Genomic DNA, 23,957 nt, shown 5'->3' on the forward strand with positions numbered 1-23,957 from the left:
CAAGCCATTAAGTTGATGTTGGGCAAGACACATGCGACTGGTAACGGAATGTCAGCACAATTTTATGCATTTATCATACAACATAATTTGGATGGCTATCATCGTAATATGTCTACATCTGAAGATGCTGTACAGAAAGTGGGAATTGTTATACTGGGAGGAACCTCCTGGTACTGGTAGGAACCTCCTGGTTACACCAGCCCACAGAGGATTATTGTCCGTCCGTCGTGCATCCAAAAATGCGTAGGGCTGGGTGGAGAGGGGAGGGTGGAGAGGGGAGGGTGGGGATGGGAGGGTGGGGAGGGGCTGGGTGGGGAGGGGCTGGTCACCCCGTGGTGCCCTTATAAAACTCAACGTTTAACCTACTCACGCCGGCTTGTGCCCGCCCTCAGTCGGGCATATTTGCAGAATACACCACGCCGCCATTGACCGAGCAACCCAACGTTCCTACCAGCTCCCTACGCAGGAATGTGTTTTCAAAGAGGCTGTCATCAGCAGAGGAAAACAGGTCTTGAGCTTGGACTTGAACAGGGGCAGGAAGTCGACAGCATGGACAGCTTTGAGAATCAGAATGGGAGCCAGTGGAGGGACAGGATGACGTTGATCTTGTATATGGCAACAGCACTGTGGATCATCCAGTCTGGAGAGTATGATTATAACAATTTAAATTCATTGATAAATTAACGGATCATTGCATGACCCAAGGATATTAAAATTGGACATGTTGTAGTGGGCAGCCTAAGCTGTAAACACGCTCCACCCCAATTGGCCCATGGCCTAATTTACATTTTCAAAGATATCTGCAATAATTCATTTTTGTATGAATCAAAAACGTGTTCCCTCGGTGAGGGATGGAATTTCCATGAAAGCCTAGCATGATAGAGAGGTGATCATTCGTGGACTTTTCTCAAAAGGTGCCAATGGCTTCAAAAAATGTCTTGTTACTTTTTGTCCAGGTGGACTGTTTCCAGCTCTGCACTGACATTAAACGTCCAGCACATATTCAAGAAGTCGTTCAATTGATTTAGCGACAGTAATTGTAATTTTAAAAAAAACCACACCAGCACAGAATAAAGTGCTGTTGCTCACATTGCTTCTAGGATGTTGGATAAGTTACAATTCAATGTGCCAAAAGGCTCAAACGAATGTCGGGCAGATCTCGTCTCCAACGGAGGTCCTCAAGTCAGTGGTGGCATTCTATATGCCTATGGTAAAAACCAGTCTCCCCGCTCTGTTACGACCTTTAAGTTTAATCAACCGTGCAGTTGGCACCTATTTAAAAATTGCAAAAATCGGGTAGGATTCAATCTTTGCCTCCCGAGGGTAGCATATAAGCCACACCAGTGCAACCATGTGTGGGTACAATATAAAACATTAGTGGTAACAAATTGTTTCGCCACATCAGGCGTATTTATAGCCAGGAGGGATAGAACAGCCAAAGCACGGTTACCAAGGTTGCACTAAAAATGTCACAACTCGTTGGCCGAGCGTGTCAAGCATATTCAGTTGCGTTTCCTTTTATGGACATGATTTGTCATGTTCGATCGTCAAATATGAAATTCCACAAGTACAGTACAACAGAATCTAGTCGGCACATTTGCGTACAGTAGTAGCTCTCATGCACCTAAGTTGAACTTCTTTCGCACCGTACATAGCCAATCGTGTGAATCGAAGGTGCAACGTATTGCAGGTACATTTAACGTACGGTTAACATTCAGTGGTGCACTGCAGGATTGAGTTGAGGTTAATATTGGGCTTTCTTTGAAACCGTATTTAATTCGCGTACGTTACCAACTACGCCGACATTAAAAAAAACCCCATGCTTTATGTACTTTGGCCATTTGTGCCAGTTCCATAAGCATATTTTATGACATCCACAATGGCCAAGTCATCCTTGGTGTACCAAAAAAAGGCGCTACCCCCCCCACCCCAGCACGCAGAGCTTATCATATGTTCTCTCCACATGTTATCAGGGCCAAGGTGGAGCCTTGAACCATGGACTTGATAGGCAAGTCAAACATGCTACAAACCAGCAGGGTGACGCGCAGCAGTAACATTTTAATAATCATGGGTTCATAACACCTCTACGGCATACCAGAGAATACTGCATTACATTGTTGAGTATATAATTTATGAAAACTACAGAGAATGTATTCAAATGCAAACGTGTGGTATATGGAAACTTGTTTAACTTTCTACTGCATATCTTCCACGAGACAATCTTTTCTCGACAAAATCCGTGGGAGCAAAGCCTTCCGAATTCTTAAACAATGCATTTAGCAAATCGAGGGTCAAGTTACATATGCCAAATAAATCTCAATAGTGTACAAATTTTCAGCACGCAGACTTGTGTACACAACCGAGACACTCAAGTAATTTATGCGAACTCGATCTAATAAGACATTACAAGCAATTTGAATGGGATCCAAAGGTGCAGGACCACGTGTCTATGTTCAGCACTTACGTGGGCCGACTGCGAATGACAGAAATTATCGAACCATTGAGTCATGTGGTTGGACAATCGAGCGTAACCGATTACATGGGAATTTATTAGCGGTATCTATTAAATCACACCAAAAAGAACGTGTAATACTGCATTAACGGGCTTGACAGCTAATGCACCTTTATGTTCAGGTGATGAGACAGGACCACTGGTTGGCCATCTGGCTCGGTGCAGCAATGCTGGCTGCCCTTGTCGAGAAAGGCGTACAAGTTAATTCATAAAAAAACGTGAACGCCACCTTTAAAAACCAAGGGATTGTCACAAGAGCTAAATGAGTGGATGCAAAATGTCAACGCATTAATATAGTCCACAACACGTGGAAATATATCCACTACACCGTTTTGCCAAAATTGCTGCTGTGTATTTTATTTTGATACCTTTCACGAAACAATAGCATTTAGTTAAACCATTAAAAACAAAGCCTTGCACTTAATTTTTTTAACATGTTTGTTTACATCTTATAAGTATGGTAACATTACCTCAAAGTGCAACTATTTATGCTCATTTTCAAAAGTACATTTCAAACTTAGCCAATTGGAATAAAATGTATGGACCATTTGCTTTTAAACATTTAATTACCATGTTAACTTAAAAAGTTATCTTTCAACAACAGACATGCTTAAGGTACTTTATAAACACATTACTATACCCCTATAAACCTTTTCTAGATGTACTATTTGTTCAAATACGTATTCTGAAGTGTACAACACTCTTGGATGCCAGGTGACTTTGAGGGAGTGGTGGGGGTTTATGGATTCGGGTAACAATGTGGGAGTCATTGTGAAGTATGTTCTTTATTGAATACATTCAGTCCATTCGAACTAAATGAAACAACCACCTGCCATTGATGACTTCGTGTGTAATAGATTCTCACAGCTATACACTGTACAGTCTCCTTGTCCTGCCCAGTTCTGCACACTACTAGCAAAATATACACAGCATTTAATAATGTAGTCCACCTGCAATGCCACACCCCCCCCCCCCCCTTTTAATCTCGACATGCAACATGTGCTGCGGTACGAGTCTTTAGCATTCAAAGCAGTTGCTGTACTCGCCTGTTCCTTAAAACATCCCCGATTATACTCTCGCCAAGTACCATCATATATACCGTCATGCATACCCCCCCCCCCCTCTGCAGATTGAAAACAAACAAAAAAAATCCTATCGCTAGCCATTAACATACCTCCACAGTTGTCAATACATAAAGCAATCTTATGTTTATCAATACCCTAAAGGAAAGTTCTTTATTATGTACAGATAATCAATACAATCTGCAAGATACGTTAATGTGACAATTCCACAGCACGAAATGCCAAGAGAAGGTATCATCAGCTTGGAGCTGGCATGTACATATTGCTGTATTTTGGATGTCAGCACACGTGCACACATTGGAAAGTGTGTATCATTTTATATAACACACAAAACGTACAAAATACCGTTGCTTACATACCTATTCCTAACTAATCAAAAGTGTCAATAACATGATGTTTTTTTTACATATATGGAAGAGAACAAGCAATGAAAGCAATGGGCCACATTAGCTACAAAAGTTCATGCTGCAAATATGACATGTCAGGGCACAGTGTGACTTTTAAGCCCACACACTATTGACTATATAGCACCAGCTACATTTACTTTTTTGGTGGGGTCTTAATCAAAAAAAGTGTTGGTGCATGACCAATGAATTTTGTTGGAAAAAACGCCAATAAAATTTGCAAACACAAGGTGCTATACAAAACATATTTTTCTCTGCAGCATCAAGCATTCAGCATCACTGCAATCAGGAATGGAAACCGTTTTTGTACAAGTCATAAAACAAGTCTGTACGTTTAAATACGTGAATTTAAATTATGATTTTGATTTTGAACGGGAAAGAAAACGAATCATTACAGCTGTAATATTACCTAGCGAATATTGTTTTGATGTATAGTAAAGATCACACTGTGTGGCACTTGTTGACTGACACCGGTTTTATACAGTTCCACGTTCAGCCACAGATCTACCAGAAATCGTAGGCGAAACCCCCACCCAGAGCTCCTTCTTGATGGGCTTCACACTTCTGCATTCATGTACATGTATAGATTATTGTGTAGGCACCAGTCGATTACCAGGTGTCAAGGGATCCCTGAAAAACAAAAGACAACTCCAATTTAGCGTTCAGAATATCAACATACATGCAAAATGGCATACACTACTCACTTGTGCTCGTTTGAATTTTGCTTTACTATTGGTCCACAAGTTGAAATTTATATGTAACTGTAAGAACAGTCAACATCAAACATTCTTGAAACAAGGTAATTTCAAGTTATCACTAAACCAATGGGTTGAAATGTATTATTCAAATGTGGCTGATAAAATATATGCAAGTACACCCATTTCTTTGAAGATCACCAACAACATGCCCTTGCGAAGTGTCATCATTCCATAAAGAAGTTAAGAGTCAGCCATATAGTGGCCAAATAATTGCAAGCACAGCCTTCTACCAAACACAGCACTTAAAAGATATGGAAATACTTTTAATGTAAACAATATCATTGTAGGCAGATGAGTCTAAATGCAGTTTAAGCTGGATATAAGCACACCTTATATAAGTAAGACAAAGGACAACTGCAGACACAAGCACACCTCAAATATAAACATCTGGCTGTGCTTATATTCCAGCTTAAACTCCATATGTATACCAAGTAATGGTAAATGTATACTGTCATAAGTATTTGGTAAATATAATTACTAAAAGTGAACAACTGTTTGCACATAGTTGTGCTGTGTTTACAATTAAAAGGACAACACTGCATTCGGCACTACATACACCCTGATAAACCTTTGCCACATCCATTGCAAATGAACCGCATGACCTTTATTAGCAGACATAAGAAAGCCCAAGTGTAGCTAGGTACAAGTCGAAAATAAATTCACAAATGACATCAAATACAAGAAATCGCACCATTAAAGAACGACATGCCGTTACCGCAGGAACTGCATACACTTAGACAAAGCCACATTCCAAAATGTACTAATTCTGTAAGGTCAATTAATGCCATTTCCAACAAATATTCATTGATGCATTCCTCTAGCCTCTTGGATTGATGCCATTAGTTATTTCAATAACAATTGCTTGCAACAACGAACTCGGTAGGAATGCTGGCATGTAGTTCAACCGTCGGTAGACAAGCACAAACAGTCCATGTATATAAAAAAAAAATCAAACAGCAGCATCTGAAGTAAAGTTGATCTATTCTGCCTACAGACTGCAGTAACTTTAATCTGGTTCAACATTGCACCCATTTTATATAGAACTCCAAAATTGTTCTCTCAAATATAACACTTTAAAATGCATACATTTGCAGCATATCCTTAACAGATTTTAATTAACAGCTATATCAACCACAGTTGTAGAATTGCTCATGTTTGTAAACACCAGAGGTGGGACAAAGTCATTGTTATGCAAGTCCAAGTCGAGTCGCAAGTCATCAAATTCATGACTCGAGTCTGACTCGAGTCCAAGTCACATGACTCGAGTCCACATCTCATAGGTGGGACAAAGTCATTGTTATGCAAGTCCAAGTCGAGTCGCAAGTCATCAAATTCATGACTCGAGTCTGACTCGAGTCCAAGTCACATGACTCGAGTCCACATCTCATAGGTGGGACAAAGTCATTGTTATGCAAGTCCAAGTCGAGTCGCAAGTCATCAAATTCATGACTCGAGTCTGACTCGAGTCCAAGTCACATGACTCGAGTCCACATCTCATAGGTGGGACAAAGTCATTGTTATGCAAGTCCAAGTCGAGTCGCAAGTCATCAAATTCATGACTCGAGTCTGACTCGAGTCCAAGTCACATGACTCGAGTCCACATCTCATAGGTGGGACAAAGTCATTGTTATGCAAGTCCAAGTCGAGTCGCAAGTCATCAAATTCATGACTCGAGTCTGACTCGAGTCCAAGTCACATGACTCGAGTCCACATCTCATAGGTGGGACAAAGTCATTGTTATGCAAGTCCAAGTCGAGTCGCAAGTCATCAAATTCATGACTCGAGTCTGACTCGAGTCCAAGTCACATGACTCGAGTCCACATCTCATAGGTGGGACAAAGTCATTGTTATGCAAGTCCAAGTCGAGTCGCAAGTCATCAAATTCATGACTCGAGTCTGACTCGAGTCCAAGTCACATGACTCGAGTCCACATCTCATAGGTGGGACAAAGTCATTGTTATGCAAGTCCAAGTCGAGTCGCAAGTCATCAAATTCATGACTCGAGTCTGACTCGAGTCCAAGTCACATGACTCGAGTCCACATCTCATAGGTGGGACAAAGTCATTGTTATGCAAGTCCAAGTCGAGTCGCAAGTCATCAAATTCATGACTCGAGTCTGACTCGAGTCCAAGTCACATGACTCGAGTCCACATCTCATAGGTGGGACAAAGTCATTGTTATGCAAGTCCAAGTCGAGTCGCAAGTCATCAAATTCATGACTCGAGTCTGACTCGAGTCCAAGTCACATGACTCGAGTCCACATCTCATAGGTGGGACAAAGTCATTGTTATGCAAGTCCAAGTCGAGTCGCAAGTCATCAAATTCATGACTCGAGTCTGACTCGAGTCCAAGTCACATGACTCGAGTCCACACCTCTGGTAAACACCCATTTTCCAAAGAACACTGAAGCCCTACACACTGCCATCTGGGGGGTTTCAATACTCTTAAATGGTTCAATGTGTTGCGAAAAAGGCAGAATGTTAGTTTTAATGGCAAATTTCAATAATCACGATTCTAAATAGGCTTCATAAGATTGCCAATGCAGTTCGCACATTGGATCTTTCAGTCTTCTGCATGGCATCATACATTGACGATAAAATGTAAGTGTAATAGAGGTGTAGAGTATATAGGGCTTAAGTATTCTTTTGTGCATAAGCAGGCAGTGTAAGAAATTACTAAAGCGTCTCTTTCTAAGCCGTCATTAAAACATATGTTTGTATGTTGAACGTCTTTAGCTCCGCACATAGCCAACCGTGCTAATCAGAGGTGCGGGGGAAAGAGAAACTCACCAAAAAAAGCAGTTCTAAAGAAATTAGTTATTAATCTGAGATGATTAAAATTGCATAGCTCTAGTGGCTTCTAAATATCGGAAGTAAGAGCGTTCCAGACGGCCACAGAAGCGCATTTGAAAGCATATGATGCAGTGACCGTCTTTGGCCAAAAGGCGCTGCGAGGATGACCGGAGTTTGCGTGATGGTTTATGCTCCTTGAGATCAGCAAGGTATTGTGGCTCATTTGTGGCAAGCACTGTGTAATGAGTGCAACAATAAGAAAGCATGTGTTCTACCTTAACTTAACTACTTCAAAATGAAATACAATCGCATATGAACAAGAAAACACCATCAAAATACATAATGCAATATTCATTAAACTTAAAATTCCAGAGATACTAATTTAACATGAAAAATATTTTCACGTTCAATGTTTTATTAAGTTACATATACAGTACGTACGGAAAAATAATATTCAACCTTTTGCTACACCAATGAAAAACTGTATTTTCATTTGTACTGTGAAAAACATACACAATTAAATGTGCTTTTAGAGATGTGGCTTAAGTAGATGCAGCTTCCTTTACAATGTAAAAAATGTTGCACTCCACAGACGTCAAATAAGGAGTTGTGGCCATACAAGCATTGTACTTAGCTCCGTACAGTATCAAAGGCCAAAACAATGCATTTGAGTAATTAAATATATTTCAACGAAGGTTCATTTCAATATGACCATTTGTGCTTTTTTTGCATTAAGAATGTTCTGATTGTGAACATTTTCAGGCAAGTGATGCCACATATGAAACTGATCTTGATAAAACATATAAATAGGAAATGGTTCATTTTGCCGAGACACTTTATGAAAAACGAGCACTAAAGCCTGCTATTGTGAGGGAACTTTTTTCCCAGTACTGCTGTTGTAGCGGAGGCTTGCTAAAAACAAGTCTCCACATTCACAATGTAATTTTACAAGACTTTTGGTTTTTGCCACACATTCTAGAATTTTTACAAATATTATCTGGAATTATCACTGCATTTCTTGCAATGCAGCAAACTAGTGGCATATTATGATATGGGAGGTCATTAGACACTCAGCCATTACATTAATAAAGCCCCCCACCCCACCTTAATACTGCTCAAGTCAAATCATCGTCCAGCTCAGGTGTCGTGCACTGTGGGGGTGAGGGTCCTGGGTCACCACCCTGCTGCTTTTCTCCCCTGTAGCTGGCGAGGGAGGCCTCCAGCAGCCGCCGATAGTTTCCCCGATGGTTGGACCTCAGCGTACGCAGTGTTTCCACCAACTTGCGGCGTCGCGATTTCCCCTTGTTGGCCTCACTCTCGGCACCACTCGCTTGCGACTGGATTTAAAATCCCAATGTCAGCGATGGTCCACTCCCCCACTGATGTCAGCTTTTAAAAACAGTGCACCCCACGAATGCACCAGTCTGAACCAAAACTGTTCCTTTCCAGAGAACATTTTAACAATAGATTTCAGTTTAAACGACAACAGTGGATTTGGCAGCAATTCCACATGTACCCGTTACTATAAAATATAATACCCAAAGGATGTAAACCCTTAACAAGTATTTAGAAAACATCACAATTAGTCCGTTGCTTAGTACCTTAATGTTAGCACAAAATAACAATTAATTTTACATATGTAAGTGTATTTACTGCATAAAGTGAGCATTATTATTTAATAAAAAATGCATCGGATGCAGTCAGCATTATCAATTAAGAACATTATCTGAGAAAACTAATGATTTTGCAAGACCTGGGTAAGTTATTCGATCTCATACTTAACAGTGATATGTGCAAGATAAAAAAAAATTGCACTGCAGTAGTCATGATTTGTTAAATACTGCACTCGCATAAACTATTTTCAAAGCAACACTTTTATCCTGCTGCAAATGTTGTTTAAAAAATGATTTGTTACATATCTGCACATAAATAACAGCAGTAAATCTGATTTTGCAAAAATATAAGCATCTCTAGCCCCAACTTGCAACACTGTTACGTTTGAAAATGTTTAACAATGTCTTTCTGGGGCTTAAAGCAGCCCAAATTTTTTTGAAGTTTTCTCCTCATTAAGCACAACAGTTTCTGATAGAAAAATGTAACTTCAGGAAGGAAGCAAGCACAAAAACAAAACTTTGTTTTTTAGTTTAAACTGCAACAAAAGTACGCTACATTTGGCAAAAGCTATACTTGCCACGTGTACTCACCCCATCATCATCCTCCCTGTGAGGGTTCAGTCGGTTGTATACTGCCTCGATCAACACGCGTCTGGTTGACATAGTAAGCACGTTTTAAGTTCATTGCAAAACATTTACCTTCATCAAAACCTCTCATCAATGAAGGCTCAAGGGCCACAACAGTGAGCAAAGCTTCCATTTTCCATTCAGCAAAGTTTTTTTATAGTTCCCATAGACACTCAACTGCAAAATACTAAACAGCTGTTTATTAGCTCCTGCTGTGAAATTAAAACTTCCACCCTCTGATACATTGTATTTTATTAAAAATGTTAAAACATTTTAAAATGTCAATGTAAATATTGCTCAGGTGAATTGTTAACAAATACATTAAACACTTAAAATAGTATTTAATTAAAATGCATTATACTCTTTGGTTCTTTCGGTAAAGTCACGTAGGTATAAAATAAAATGCATTCATAAGCTTTAGTGTTACAAATGCTGTCGTGATTAATAATGGAAGCACCGTGTGGTGTTTGGAACATCCATTAAGCTTACTTGCTGGCAAGGCCCCCTCCTGGTGGAAGGTTGGGGATGTTTTCTACGGAGACGGCTCTAATGACAGAGGCCAGGTCAGGGGCCACCTCGCCAGTGTGCTTCTCCAGAACCTCTGCACAATCACACCAGCAACAGAACGCATCTCGTTGTCTCCACATGTCCCACGGAAACTGAACCACGTCAATTATTTTCTTTGTGCAGCCGCATTACAGTGAATAGTTTAGCCAATGATCGCATGCATTATCACTAACAATTCAAACAAAGCATGTATATCCATTAAATCCTTAACTAGCGGAAATAGTTTTGGACGAGTGAATTTACAAATTCAGAACCGAGTGAATTTAAACAATAATTTGACGTCTTGTTTCTTCTTGACAAGCTTTGTTCACCTTCGACCTTGGTCTCCAAGAATTTGTCAAGCTCCTCCTCCCGGGCCACAGCCTCCACAGTCACTTTGGGAGCGTTGGGGAAGCACACCAGCACGATGCTCATGTTATCCCTGCTGCCCTGTGGTCGAAACAAATCAGCAGGTTAAGCATTGCAGTCCTCGACATTTCACTCGGGGGCGACAACAATTGTCATAAGGACAGAGGAAACAGGATACCACTGTATAAGCCACATTTTTTATCTGGGAAGAATTTGAGAGTGAACCCCAGCAGTGTAACTCAACATTTTTTATTCACTGATTGTGTAACATCACTGGTTCAGTTAGGTAATTCTAAATCAACAAAATATGTAATTAACTCATTAAATACGTTATTTTTGTCAAGCCACTGTGTGATAAGGGCCTACCCCCCACCACCATGTTATTCATGGGGATTATTTGACCGTACTTCCTTACACTGGTGAAATACTCAGCCATTTGACAAAAAGTTGCATATTATAAGATGTTAAAAACAATAATGTTGGGTATATACATTTAGTACTTGGTTAATTAAAAGCTATTCTCACTTTATCGATGATAAATCATCATAAAAACTGTGAGACAACATCTAATTTCCACAGGTGTCCCTGGAGCAGCTGGCATAAAATTAATTACCAGTTATAACACTGCACAACTTTTTACATTCTTTTACGAATACACATAAGTCAAAAAGAGCATAATGCATCACGAACACCATATAAATCAATGTCAACTATAATTTGTTTAATTATATGGTATGATCAGACCATATACACACCCACATCTGGCAATAATGCAAGCAAACAAATAAAAAACATTGTGTCAAATTAACCAGGGCCATAATGTAGTTGGGCTATTGAATCTCAAGTCAGGGCTAAGAGGCCATCAATTTAAACATGTATAATGCGCAAAATAAAGTAAAACCTAAACTTCAGGGGAAAGGCAAGCTCACCAGTAAAGAGAACTGTAATTACAGAACACACCCGTGTATCCAGGTACTGTATAGCAAATGGTTCAAGGCCAATGTACACGATGATCCTTTTGCATATTTAATAAGTGTTACAAGACAGTTGGCCTATGCGGGTATCTATAAACAAACACTCTAAAGGTATTGTAACCCTTCATTTTTAAACTTTTAAAGGGTACGAGTTTAATTGTGTGTACCGTTGGGTCTTTCAAACGGCAAAGTCAAATTTGTGACAGCCGGTCGCAGAGAATGCTAATTGTAATTTTAAATTAAGTGAACCCATCGTGTTCACCAGCAACGGGCAAACCAACAACTGCAATGAGGATCGACGACACCAGCTCTCTCAAAAATAGGCGGAGAAACACAATGGGAGTTACTCATTTATAAACACATGCACAAGCAGAAAACTCAAACCTACAGTTTAATTATCCCGATTGAGAAACTGAGATGGCTTTTACATAGACTCTAACAGGCCAACAGGAATACACACATAAATCCAAAGCGTGTATCTATTTATATCCCAAATACTACTGCGCCATTTGTTATAAGGTGAAATCAACAACACCTAAACATACCTTGTAGAGGCAAGTGTCCAAAACTTGGTTGCATATCTTCTCGAGGTCATCGGTAAGCAACAGGCGGGAGTGCACAAACTGACCCAGCTCTTCATTGGACATGACATCCCAGATGCCATCACAAGCCAGCACAACAAATTCATCTCCATCGCTGCGCTCAATGGCCCGCACCTCGGGCTCTGGCGACACCAGCTGCTCCGTTGGGCCCTTCCCATCCACACACTTGTAGTCGAAGTCGCCGAGAGCTCGCGACACGGCCAGCGAGCCGTTGACGCGCTGAATCATGACGCTGCCGCCCGCGTTCTGGATGCGCTCCTTCTCAGCCGGGTTGCACGGCTTGTGATCCTCTGTGCAGAAGTGGACACTGCCATTGCGATAGAGCACAGCCCGCGAGTCTCCGCAGTTAATGAAGTACAAGTGCTTGGGAGACAGCATCACCGCCACTGCTGTGGAGCCACTACGGTCCAGTCCATTTTTAATGTCCGAGATGGTGCGCATGTGCTCATCAATTTGTAAAAACCCTGCCTGAATCCCCTTCTCCACAGCCTCTGAAGACGGCTCTGTGCCTGCTTTGCTTTCAAAGTGCTCATTGGTAATGATGTGCTCCAGGAGGTGTTCAGAACAGAACGTGGCCACTCGTGAGCCTGCGTGACCATCGTAGACAGCAAAAAACGACCATGTTTTTAGTCCCCGGGGAATGCCCACGACAGCTGTGTGGGCGTCCTCCATCTCCACACGCCAGCCCTGCATGCTGCTGAGTGCGTAGCGCACGCCATTGCCACCGCCGTGCGTTGTGTGTTTCTCCGTCTTTGGCTTGTCCAAAAATGCCCCCATCCTTGAAAATACTGAACTAAAAACACAGAAAGGAACAAAAATAACATTGCAAATAAGTATTAGCCTCTGCATCATACCAGAAAACAAAACAATGATTTCAGTATCCTAACATCTCACATTCTGCATAGCAATCGATTTTTATATTAAAATCCAGAAATAATGTTAAGTACCTAAGTGTTAAATTAAAACTATAAAATAAAGGATGAATGGAATGACAATTTACTGTCAAACTTAATCTTCATTGATAATTGATACATTGAGCGAGGTTTCACTGAAATGGGTTTATAAACCGAAGTTACAGGGTGTACCTCTTCAATGAAAATTGCATTATAAAATATTTTCTAATAGAATTATGAATGTTGCAAAACAAATCACACAAGCTGTGAAGAGGTGACACTTATATTTTTTGTCAATGCTTTAAAAACATGCTTATTCTTCATTTTCTAATAAAGTAATACCCCGGTTTACATTGGGAATGCGTTCCTGAAAAGTGCGATGAATATCAAAACGACAAAGCAATTTTTCGACGAGAGCCAAACAAAGACAACGGAGGGTACAGTGGTGCTGTGCGAATGCACGCATCTTTCATTCTAGATGTACCCACGTTCCCGTAAATTACGACAAGTACTTTACTCAATACTAATGTACAACAGTAAACTTTAATACAAATTATACAAGGTACAATAAGATACAGTACACTATTTTAAACAATCACCAAAATACCATACATGAATACTATATTGTACTCTACAGTAAATTTCTTTGTGTGTGACCCAAATTAGTCCTTGTACAGGGTAGGTGGAGGCGCAGGTTGAGGCGACAGATACGAGAAAGGACAGACGATGCTGTCAGCGACGTAAGTGTGGGGGAGAGGCAACACAAATCAGGTAGCAGTGTTAATGTGACGATGTATTTGCAAAACATAAAAGGGGGAAACATAAATCATGGTATTGCTATATATTGTATATGAAGGGTACATTTCGTACATGTTGCCATTGTTAAGATGCATTGTAATAGAGTACAATGCCCGATGTCAAACACGAGATATTTCCAAGGCTATCACTGTAAGAACACTTATTTTTGGAGTTTAAAGGACTGGCTTAAGCCTCAACCTTTCTTGAAATCCCTGCTTCCTGAGACATGGCTTCCTGTGACAGCTGCACATTACTTCATGCAGCTCTAAATAACCATACCACTATAGCTTTAACTACATAAAACACGTTTTGGCTTTGAAGCTACAATTGAGCAAATGCACCTTTTATCAATTACCAAAGAACTAAAAAAACTATTATGTTTTCGACTTACAACATAAGTCATAATAATCTATATGAAATTTGACAGGCAAAAAAATATTTGAACATTCCATTACTGGCAGAATGCTCTTAAGCTAGGGGGGCGAGTATAGCATGAGAGCAATTTCGTTCAATTAATGATTCATTAGGTATGCATTCCTCTAAGAGAAGGCTTCCGACAAAAGATAAAATATTACGAACCTAAATTTGACACCAAGAAGCTAAATCAGGGGTGACCAACCTGTAACAGACTAACACGTAGCATTTCGCGACCAATATCATCCATAAGAGGTTTTTTGGGTTAGATCGCGTAAATATATATGCATAATTGTATGTTGACTCAGTAATCCCCCCCTCCCCCCCCACTTTGTGGTCACCATATCTACGCCTCTATGAACCTTATGGCGGTACCCCGGGGTACCATAGTACCCCGGCTCTCACATAATGTCCGTGATGCAGTAAGTTTTAGTCTGTTGATGGTCGGCGATGCGGCAATCGACTCATCTCGACGAGCTGTACACGATGCACTATGGTGCATACGAGCGTTCAGGGTTTCAGCACAATCGTCCTCGCTGCGTTTCAACATTGCGGAGTAGCACTGACTTTGAATTGATTGGTACCCCAGTTAAGTACACCCCTGGAAAAAATAGTGTCCCAGAAATAAAATATTTAATTGCCTCGGCCATTTTGTATTATTTGGTACCCCGGGGTACCGCCATAAGGATCACATAAGGAACAAAACAGGTGGACTTCTCCACAAATCTGGCTGTCGCCTGATGAAGCTGGTTGCAATTACTGGCGAAACGTTGTACTCGGGATTGTAAATGCTGTGGCTTGGCTCTCCAACACACTGGTGTGCTGTACTAGTGACGAATTAGCATGTTCTGTTTACGTGACAACCCTTATTAGTTGGATGTGTCGGGTGGTGGTGGGTTTGAACAACATATTTATATATTTACGTGATCTAACCCAAATAAAAACCTTTATTATGGCTGTAACAGACTAAGGGCCAAAAAGTACCCATTTTATATATGTTGAAAGTTGTCAATATATGTTACAATTCCAACACGCCCTAGAATTTGCCACACAAGACTATTTCCTGGCTTCATCTCTTCCCTTGCTCACCACCCCCCAGCAACTCTTATCGACTCTCAACCTCTTACACCCTCCTACCCTAACCCAATCTTCCCTTTCCCCTGCCCCTTCAGCTCTTGACTTCACCTATTACTTCTCCACCAAGACTGACTCTATTCGATTTACCCTTCTAGCTTCCACCCCTAGCTCACCCCTCAGCAGCCTCTCCCCCTATGTCAAATGACTCCGCTTTCACTATTTTCCCTACAACTTTGATTACAGAACTCTTCTAACATCTCCAAGGCCCATCCAACTTCCTCTCTCCCCTTGATCCCATCCCTGCTTCCCTTTTACCCCGACTCCTTAAGATCATTCTTTGCTACTGTGATAGTATGTTTCTACGTTATGCCCCTTCTATAGAGCCGCACGTGGTGGATTAAAGAGCTGCATTTGGCTCAGGTGATGCCAGTTGGCCACAACTGAGCTAAAGCAACACAAAAGTGATCATGAACCAATGAAAGTGCAAGTAGCATGATGTATTGCAGTAAATCTGAAACTTGCAAGCGAAAAGCAGACCGCGACGTGATATTCATTGCATAAATTCGTGTGGAATTTGTAAGGCCACGGTGACACAGACCTATTTCATTTAAAGGTTAAATCCCTTGTCCATCATAACGTCCTTTGTACTTCTATGTCTCAATAGCGTGATGGAGATTATGTGATGTGAGGGTTCTGCCTTTGTCGTGAGGGTTATAAGTTGACACTGAGGAGGGGGGAGGCGCCTCGCCCCCCCCCCCCATGTGGAGTGACGTCGCCCGCTAACTATTATTAATGGGGGGGGGGGGGGTGTCCATTTGGAGGACGTCAGCTGTTTATGATTATTAATGAGGGGGGCTGTTCGATGCAGAGTGATGTCACCCGCTCATGATTATTAAAAAGGAGGGGGAGTCCATGTGGAGGACGTAACCTGTTCATGATTATTAATGAGAGGGGCTGGCCGACGTGGAGTGACGTCACACGCGGCACACAGACATTATTGGCTCATTATAGTAGTAAATTTTGAATTATGTAATATAGTACTCTCGATTATCCGCACTTATGATGTGGTGGTCAGCCGCGGATAATTCAAAATTGCGGATAATAATAAAAAATATAAATTTTCCGCAAATCTATAATGCCAAAAACTACTAATTGTAGGTGTAGTGCTGATACTTACGTGATCCGAGGGAAGAAATACTCGCACGATCTAAGGGTGCAGTATCAGGATGACGTCACGAGGAAAGGGAGAGAGAGCGGTGACGTCATCGGGAGAGGCAGAGCACGATCGGGGCGCTTCTGGGAGAGGAACGGAGCAGGGTGGAACGCATGCGGCGTGAGCCCGCGGGAAAATAAAGAAAAGTGTCGACCCTCAATCGTCGTCTGGTCAACTCTCTCTACATAGGTCTAACATATTTCAGTTAAGAAAAATGTAGTTGTTAATTAACAACAAAATGTGAAAGTAAAAAAAATCTATTGATATTTTTTTGATTAAAAAAGACCAAACAAACTATTTTACAGGTTTGAAAAATCCGACCGATCGATGGGAGTGCTCAGTGATAACACTTTCCTGCTCCCAGACTCCACCCACTAAGTGGACAAGCCACGTCAATCAAACTCCGCTCACTGCTGTAAACATAAGCAACTACTGTACTGTAGAGACGATCACGTGGATTTCGGATTAACCGAGGCACATATTTGTTCGGTTTAAGCACCTGACTTGCAATACACATTTCAAAGAATAACGGTTTAAAACTGTTTTAAGATGATTAATTTGGGCTTAAGGGAACATTCATAAGTTATTAATTTGCATCAAAATCTCAGGTACAAATCGGATAAACCACACGCGGATAAATGCGTCTACGGTACATTGTGTTTTTCCTGGGAACATGCATTCTGACAACAAGAATACAGTGTTGGCACGCAAATGAATGCTACAACAAAAAGTAATTAAATTGAAAATATAAACACGAAACACCAATATCAGTTCTCAAAGCTGTTACTTTTGGACTTTGCCACAAATTAAAATGCAAAGGTCACAGTGACTGGATAACTATCAGAATCTATGCATCGTATTTCAAGCTTGACAGGACCCAAACAATATCAATTGTAAAGCAATTTAATTGTGCTCGTGGTGATTTACTATGTTAATGTTATGGAAAAAATATTTTAAAAATAATTGGTATCGAGCCTTCACAATATGGTAACACAAGTGTTCCCGTTAGAATGTTAGAAAAACAATTCAATGTAATACAACAATAGTACAAACGCTACTTAAAGAACTTTTAAAGCATTATTCAGGTCATTGACTTAGTGATGTGGAATATTTTTTCGTACAAATGTATTTTTTATCAATTGATAATCAATTTGAAATTCATCTATTTAAATCTATTCAAAATACTCGTCGTTCAAATGTTGGTACAGGAGGATGTTAAAATCTAATTTAAAAACGGAAGATACGAAAAAGCAATTACTGAAAGGCTATCAAAGAGTTGGACTTCAATGTTTAAAAAGGGTTTAAACTGACATAAGATGGACATAAAGGCATGACAAAGATGCTTTCAAAACGTTTGATCATAATTTTGACATATATCCAAAATTCCACTGTCAATCTCAAAATATGTTTTAACACTTGAAATGGAAAACTGAAAAGGATATGCATGACCATCATCTTTATATAACATCCAAATGCACAAGTGGTTGTAAGTCCAATGTGCAACTCAATTTTAAACAGAACAGCCAATATCAATGCCGATCTGTGAGATTATTAATGAATAACTGAATCAAACAATCAACAAGGTACGGTTTGAATGGCAGTTGGGAAGCAGCATGCGGATCTGACAACCCAACAATGTGTGCGCACACAGCAGGACAGTGGACTGGTTTACGCCTTCAATTACATGGCTAGGCTTATGTTCTTCGGCAATTTCTGGCCAGCAGGCCCTAGTCTCAGAGCCAAAAATATGTTTTACTCGTCATCAAATCCCGTCAATGTCAGATGGGCCCTGTTTGACATGCTGAGCTCAACAGTTAAACTATTTCAAACTGGTGGCCCAAGCAAAAGTGTGTGTTACCTGGATATCCACAATGTTAGCCTCTATTCTTGGGTCCCCAATAATGTATTCTGAGCCAAACACTTGTTGTTCACAAAGATATAAAGTTAAAAAGTGCCAACTCATGTTAGCTTGTGAATGTCCTAGCACGTACAATGCTTGAAAAAGGTATTGACAACCTTAGCAGATGAGCTTTTTATTTTACAGAAATACCTATTAAGCAGATGGAAATTAAATTAGTGTAAGGCTCTTTAAGACATGTTTAAAGACATTCAAAAGTCACTTTCAAATACAATGTAAACAGTGAGAAGCTTAAGTGGTTTTGAATACATCCGAGGCTTAAAATAAGAGATGCCATTGTATGTTGTCATTTATAAATGTAGACATCGATTAAAAAAGAGATCATGTCATTAATTCCATATGAACTACAGCATTATTTAACTTTTTCCATAAAAAGTGCGTTTAGATAATTATATAACATCTACACGTTATAGGCAAACTAACTTGGCAGCATATTAAATCACACTCTATAAAAATTACAGTGCTGCACTACAAGCAGCAAAGTGTAACAACAACAAAAAACAAGCCACAAATTCATAGCTAAATACTAATTAAATGTATTTGCAAATATGACAGTTTTTTGTATGTAATTTACATTTATTTACGAATAATTGGATCGTACACATTGACTACAAGTTAGCATATAATTTTACACTCACAAAAATTCCTGTACTTGTGATTTTTTATGAGTGTATTTGGTTACTTTATTGAATAACTATAATTACTGCATGAACTGGTAAACCCTACCTTAGGATATATTATTTTAGCAGGGTTAAATATCATAAAACAAAAGACAGTCCCCCTTTTAGCTAAACCCAATTATGTAAAACTGATTATATTTGTTCAATATCAAGTCCATCCATATTTAACATGTTCATTCGATTACCTTAACTTTAGGTTTATATAAACAAGTATTTGCAATACATTATGGGTATGTTAGTTGGCTTTGTGTGGGAAAACTATACATCAAGTCAGTGTAGTTATAGGCAAGGAATAACATAGTTTGTAAAGTTAATAGATGCATTTATTATATTATCAGTGCGGTTAGCTGTGAAGAACGCTGTCCAGAAAGCAATTATCCCCCAATTAAGGTGCAGCCATGCTTAATAATTTTCACTTCTCAGTATTCATACACAGCACAATAGTGGAAATTGGATGGTTGGGGTACTCGAGAAAATGAGGGTTCTGCAAATTGTCTGGCGCCTCGTTTGTCCTGTGAAATACTTGGTTGTTTCTGAGAGTATTGTAGTTAAGGAAGCCATTTGCAAACTTTTGCAATAATGCTCCCAGAGCACATTTCTCAAGGGGCCTATGTTGGTTCTAAAACTACACACCATGGAAAAAGTCAATAGCCGTTTCAACTGCTACAGTGCAAGCCAAATCAGTACCTCAGCTTGGCAAACATGCGACTTGGTTTTATATACCTGTCACTTAAACCTGAAACAGGCCTGGACATGGCCAAAAGGAGCATTGACTCGGGTGGTTATTTCTTTACAAATGAGTTGTTGTTCCACACGAGCCACTGTGACAAGCAAGCAAGGGTCTGGCAAGAACCTTCCGAGTCTTTTGGAATTCTAGCTAAAGTGGAACAATTCACTAATCACATACTCAATTGTTATGATTTGAAAAGGTATTAAGCTACACGTGTCTCTACAGATAGGTTGTTATATAACTATCTTTAAACTATTCCTGCAAATGACAGCATTTCACACGAGCGGCTAATCACGTTACAAATGAGCACCCGGCCTCAACTCTGACTCCTGCCCTACGACCTTTTCTCTGGTTTAACATATCCCCAACTATCCCACCACCCACGAAAATCCAACCACCATGCCAACGCACATAGCTCTGGTGTGTGTATTACTGCAGGCGACTTGATATACACATCTTTTTGAGCGTGGAGGGGGAGGAAGAGGTTAACTGTATTCATAGCTAGCAACATCCTCTACTGTATCGAAACATGGCCTGTGACATTTTGAACGAATGTAGCTAACCCGATGCCGGCGTTTCTTTCCTGGGTGTTAACACTAATGAATCTGAGAATAGGTTTCTCCTTTTTTTCTGGCAACAAATAAGTGTTGAAATGTTAAAACACCAAACTGAAACCTTTGACGAGGAATCATGTCTGCATTAACCACAATACCTGTGGTCATAATGCAAAAAAAACACTGAAAATATATGCAGTCTTTGAAACTGATTGGTCCACACCAGACAGCTTTCTTTTGAGCTTAGTCTCAAAACGGTGTTAGACCAGAGGACGCCAAAATGCGTACTAATGAATCTGTTTAACAAGCCTTCTGCCTGCCATGAACGCGCTTAGTTTTTGGAAGGTGCTCTTATCCTTATGCCGAACGTTAAAAATCCCAATGAAGGCACATTTGGGGGGAGGGTTTCACATCGCATTGGTGTAGGCAAGGGGTTGACATTTTTGGGCCAAGGTATTCAGTACTCCCAGTGGGGTCTAAGGTCCTTAACACCCCAGCCATCACAGCCATTCGTTTACGCCAAAAATAAAAAAGGCATTATTGGACATAAATATATCGAAACCTCTGACGTGCGAATTTTCAAAATCATTAAGTGGCACGCATTACCCAGGAGCCACTGGTTCACAATCAGTGCTTGCCATTGACAATTATTGTCACTGCTCTGCTTCTCAGAATCCTGATGAATAAAATTGTTTACCTTATCAAATACCCTCGACGTATATTCCCTCCGGCTTAGGCCCCGCCTTATTCCCCTCTTCCAGATCCTCCGAACTATTAATACAACAAATCCAGAGCTGCGGTGTCCAATTGTAAATGGTATACAATACATAACGCAGTATCCGTCAGACGTAGCATTTGCCACTTTTCTATTTGTTTTTTTTAATCAGAGGTGCATGTTAACATGTGATATCATAACGCCAATGCTGCCCATAAAGACAGCATGGTGAATGTTGATTTCGTAATTGTTTTGCTGTGTTTGTGTACACAATGCAGATTTCGGCATGGTGTGCATGCACACACGTGTGTTTGTGGTGGCTTTATACAAGTGTCAATGCGTACCTGGACGTGTAGGCGTGTTTGTACTTGTATTAAATATGTACATGTCACAATAATCTCTATGGCTAAAGAAACAAGGCAATGTCCCTTCAATTAGATGATCTCTCTGCTATTAAGGATCAATGCCCGAAACGTCGCCTATTACTGTACTGTATAGCCTTTATTTTAAGGCAGCATTACGGGTTGTGTTCAGGTTTCGTATTTGTACCTGTAAACCATTGTCAACGCCGGCTCACACCATTACTTGTCGAAAACTAAATGGTGGATATGGATGTACTATTTATAAATACCACCGCCACCATTTACACCGCCTTGATACGAATGTAAGCGGTGACGAACGTTTCGCGCAACTGGTCTCCAGAGCCACGTAGAAAAACAATGTACAGCTTTGGCGGTGCTATCCAAAAGCTTACCACATTTTTTCTTATACAGTGCAGTACTTCGATAAAGACCATTCAAGGGAAGGATGGTGGTTTGGGGCGTGTAATTTATCAGTGCTCAGTGTACGCTCACACACACACAACATAACACGCGTAAAAAAGACAAAGATCGCCCCCCCCCCCCCAATTTCCTTCATGTACGCATAGCCTTACCCAAAGACAGGACACGTACGAATGCGCACAAAGATAATTACGACGCGTAAAAAATAGAATAAAACCATGCGTTAGGGGGGAGGGGGGGTTAAAAAAAAGCGAGAGAGAGAGAGATAAACACACATGTTAAATAATAACACAGTACAACATGGTTATTGACTTGCTCTGGGTGGGCTTGGGCCATCAGGACGAGACACGGTCATGATGGCAGGAGGGGGATCATGGCCGTTGGTCGAGACTAACGACGGAGTGACAGCCACAAACTCTCGTTAAGGACATCCAAAACCCGAGCGACGAAAACAACCACAACAACGCCTTGTGATTTTAAAAAATGTTGGGGACGACAGAGAGAGACGGTGGTTGAGGCTTAGGGAAGGGACCATCGGAGTCGGCAGCGAATTGATCACGGCCGATGGTGACGTAATTAAGCGTTGACATTCGATGTTGTTGTGTTGTGTGTGGTCCAATTGCGAGCACTAGTGGCTGCCACATCGAACGTATACATTGAAAAATCTGTCGATGTGTCTCGTCTATTGTCGTGTTAGTGTAAGTGTGGGGGGCTAAGGGTGGGGAGTGAGGGGAGGGTAAAATGGGGGACAGGGGAGTGGGAGGGGGGGGGTCAAGAGGCCTAGTCGCATCTTGCTCATCCTACGCCCTCACCTGACCACGAGCCCCGAGATGGCGAGCGCTGCGGCCGCCTGGCAAAGCCGCGCAAGGGCCGAGGCTTCGGCGATACGCGCCGCCTCACGCTCGGACACGCAGCCGCACGCCCAGCCGAGCCGCGCGAGTTTGTCGCCGACGAACTTGAGTGCGCTCAACATGCGACTAGGCGCGTCGTGGTTTGGTCGGCGCGGGGAGAGAGGGGGGTGGGGAGGGGTTTAGCGTTTGCCGCGATCGCCGCGAAAGCTCAGGGGCTCATGGCCATTAATGTCGAGCGAGGACGCGAGCCGCCTCCTCCTCCACCTCCGCCTCGACGAGCAGCGTGACGTCAAGCGCCGCGATGTCACCGCGAGTGCCCGGATGCCGCGAGGGAGTGGGGGGGGTGTACGGGTGATGTCATCGATAGCCAATGAGAGCGCGAATCGTTGGGCGCCCCGCCCTTTATTCCCCCAGGGTCTCGGTTTAGCCACGCCCTCTGTAGGGCGCGTCATCAGGTCCCACCCCCCACTGTGTTGTCGAGAGCGTTGCCGTTACTTATTGTTGTTATTATTATGGTAGCCTTGCAAGGGAGATGCCCTCCTTTGCTTACTTGCGTTCTTTATAATGTGGATTTTTTTTGTCAGTGAATAAACAAAATTTAACACGGGGCCTTCGCTTTTGTTTACGTTTTTTTTGCCTTCTGCCGTATGTAATGTGTCACAGAAGCGCGCACTCATTTTTGTGTAGCCTATCCCTGAGTCAACGCCTTTCCTAACCCTCAAGGTCTTTTCCCCATTTCAAAACACATTTTTTTTATTTGACGTGCATTTGTTTTGGTTTTGTACACGAGGGCATTATTCACACGCATTCTATTCGCTCATATTTGTCCTTGTTTGTGCCCTTTTTTCACATTTTTCTCCCCTTTGTAAAAATAATCACCTGACTTAAAAGCTATGATTTGTTGGAAATAAAACAGACCCAGCTTACAGAGAATCGAAATGTTTGCATCATCCATTAGTTTTGGTGGCTTTCACAAATACGATTGTCTCCTTGTTAAAATATGGCACAATATCAGGGTGAAATGTTTTGAATATAGATGCACTGCAGTGAAAT

At 41.1% G+C, this 23,957-nt stretch overlaps 1 protein-coding gene across 3 annotated transcripts; it reads right to left on the reverse strand.

Annotated features, from left to right (window-relative positions):
- Positions 1–3,278: 3,278 nt before the first annotated feature.
- LOC144719906 (protein phosphatase 1B-like) lies at positions 3,279–23,221 on the reverse strand. Of its 3 annotated transcripts, XM_078596226.1 has the most exons (7): positions 22,866–23,188; positions 16,639–16,757; positions 12,223–13,072; positions 10,667–10,784; positions 10,278–10,389; positions 9,753–9,813; positions 3,279–4,628 (listed from the first exon to the last, which is right to left on the reverse strand). In XM_078596226.1, exons 3-7 carry the CDS (start codon positions 13,054–13,056, stop codon positions 4,608–4,610), a joined length of 1,146 nt encoding a protein of 381 aa, XP_078452352.1. In that variant the 5' UTR covers positions 13,057–13,072; positions 16,639–16,757; positions 22,866–23,188; the 3' UTR covers positions 3,279–4,607. The 3 variants fall into 3 exon arrangements, with proteins under 3 accessions (XP_078452352.1, XP_078452351.1, XP_078452354.1); XM_078596225.1 differs by lacking the exon at positions 16,639–16,757 and having other exon boundaries at positions 22,866–23,221; XM_078596228.1 differs by lacking the exons at positions 3,279–4,628; positions 16,639–16,757 and adding an exon at positions 8,575–8,885 and having other exon boundaries at positions 22,866–23,221.
- Between the last annotated feature and the right edge of the window lie 736 nt (positions 23,222–23,957).

Source organism: Lampetra planeri, chromosome 7 (assembly GCF_965212315.1).
Source record: "Lampetra planeri chromosome 7, kcLamPlan1.2.h2, whole genome shotgun sequence".
In the NCBI taxonomy this organism is placed as follows: Eukaryota; Metazoa; Chordata; class Hyperoartia; order Petromyzontiformes; family Petromyzontidae; genus Lampetra; species Lampetra planeri.

Excerpts from the sequence above, each read along its gene's own strand:
- LOC144719906 (XM_078596228.1), bottom strand. The coding sequence starts at position 23,026 with ATGTTGAGCGCACTCAAGTTCGTCGGCGACAAACTCGCGCGGCTCGGC. Across the intron at positions 9,814-10,277 it reads GGAGGGGGCCTTGCCAGCAA|ACGCGTGTTGATCGAGGCAG; the intron begins GTAAGCTTAATG and ends TATGTCAACCAG. Across the intron at positions 8,886-9,752 it reads ACAGGGAGGATGATGATGGG|TCGCAAGCGAGTGGTGCCGA; the intron begins GTGAGTACACGT and ends TTTTAAATCCAG.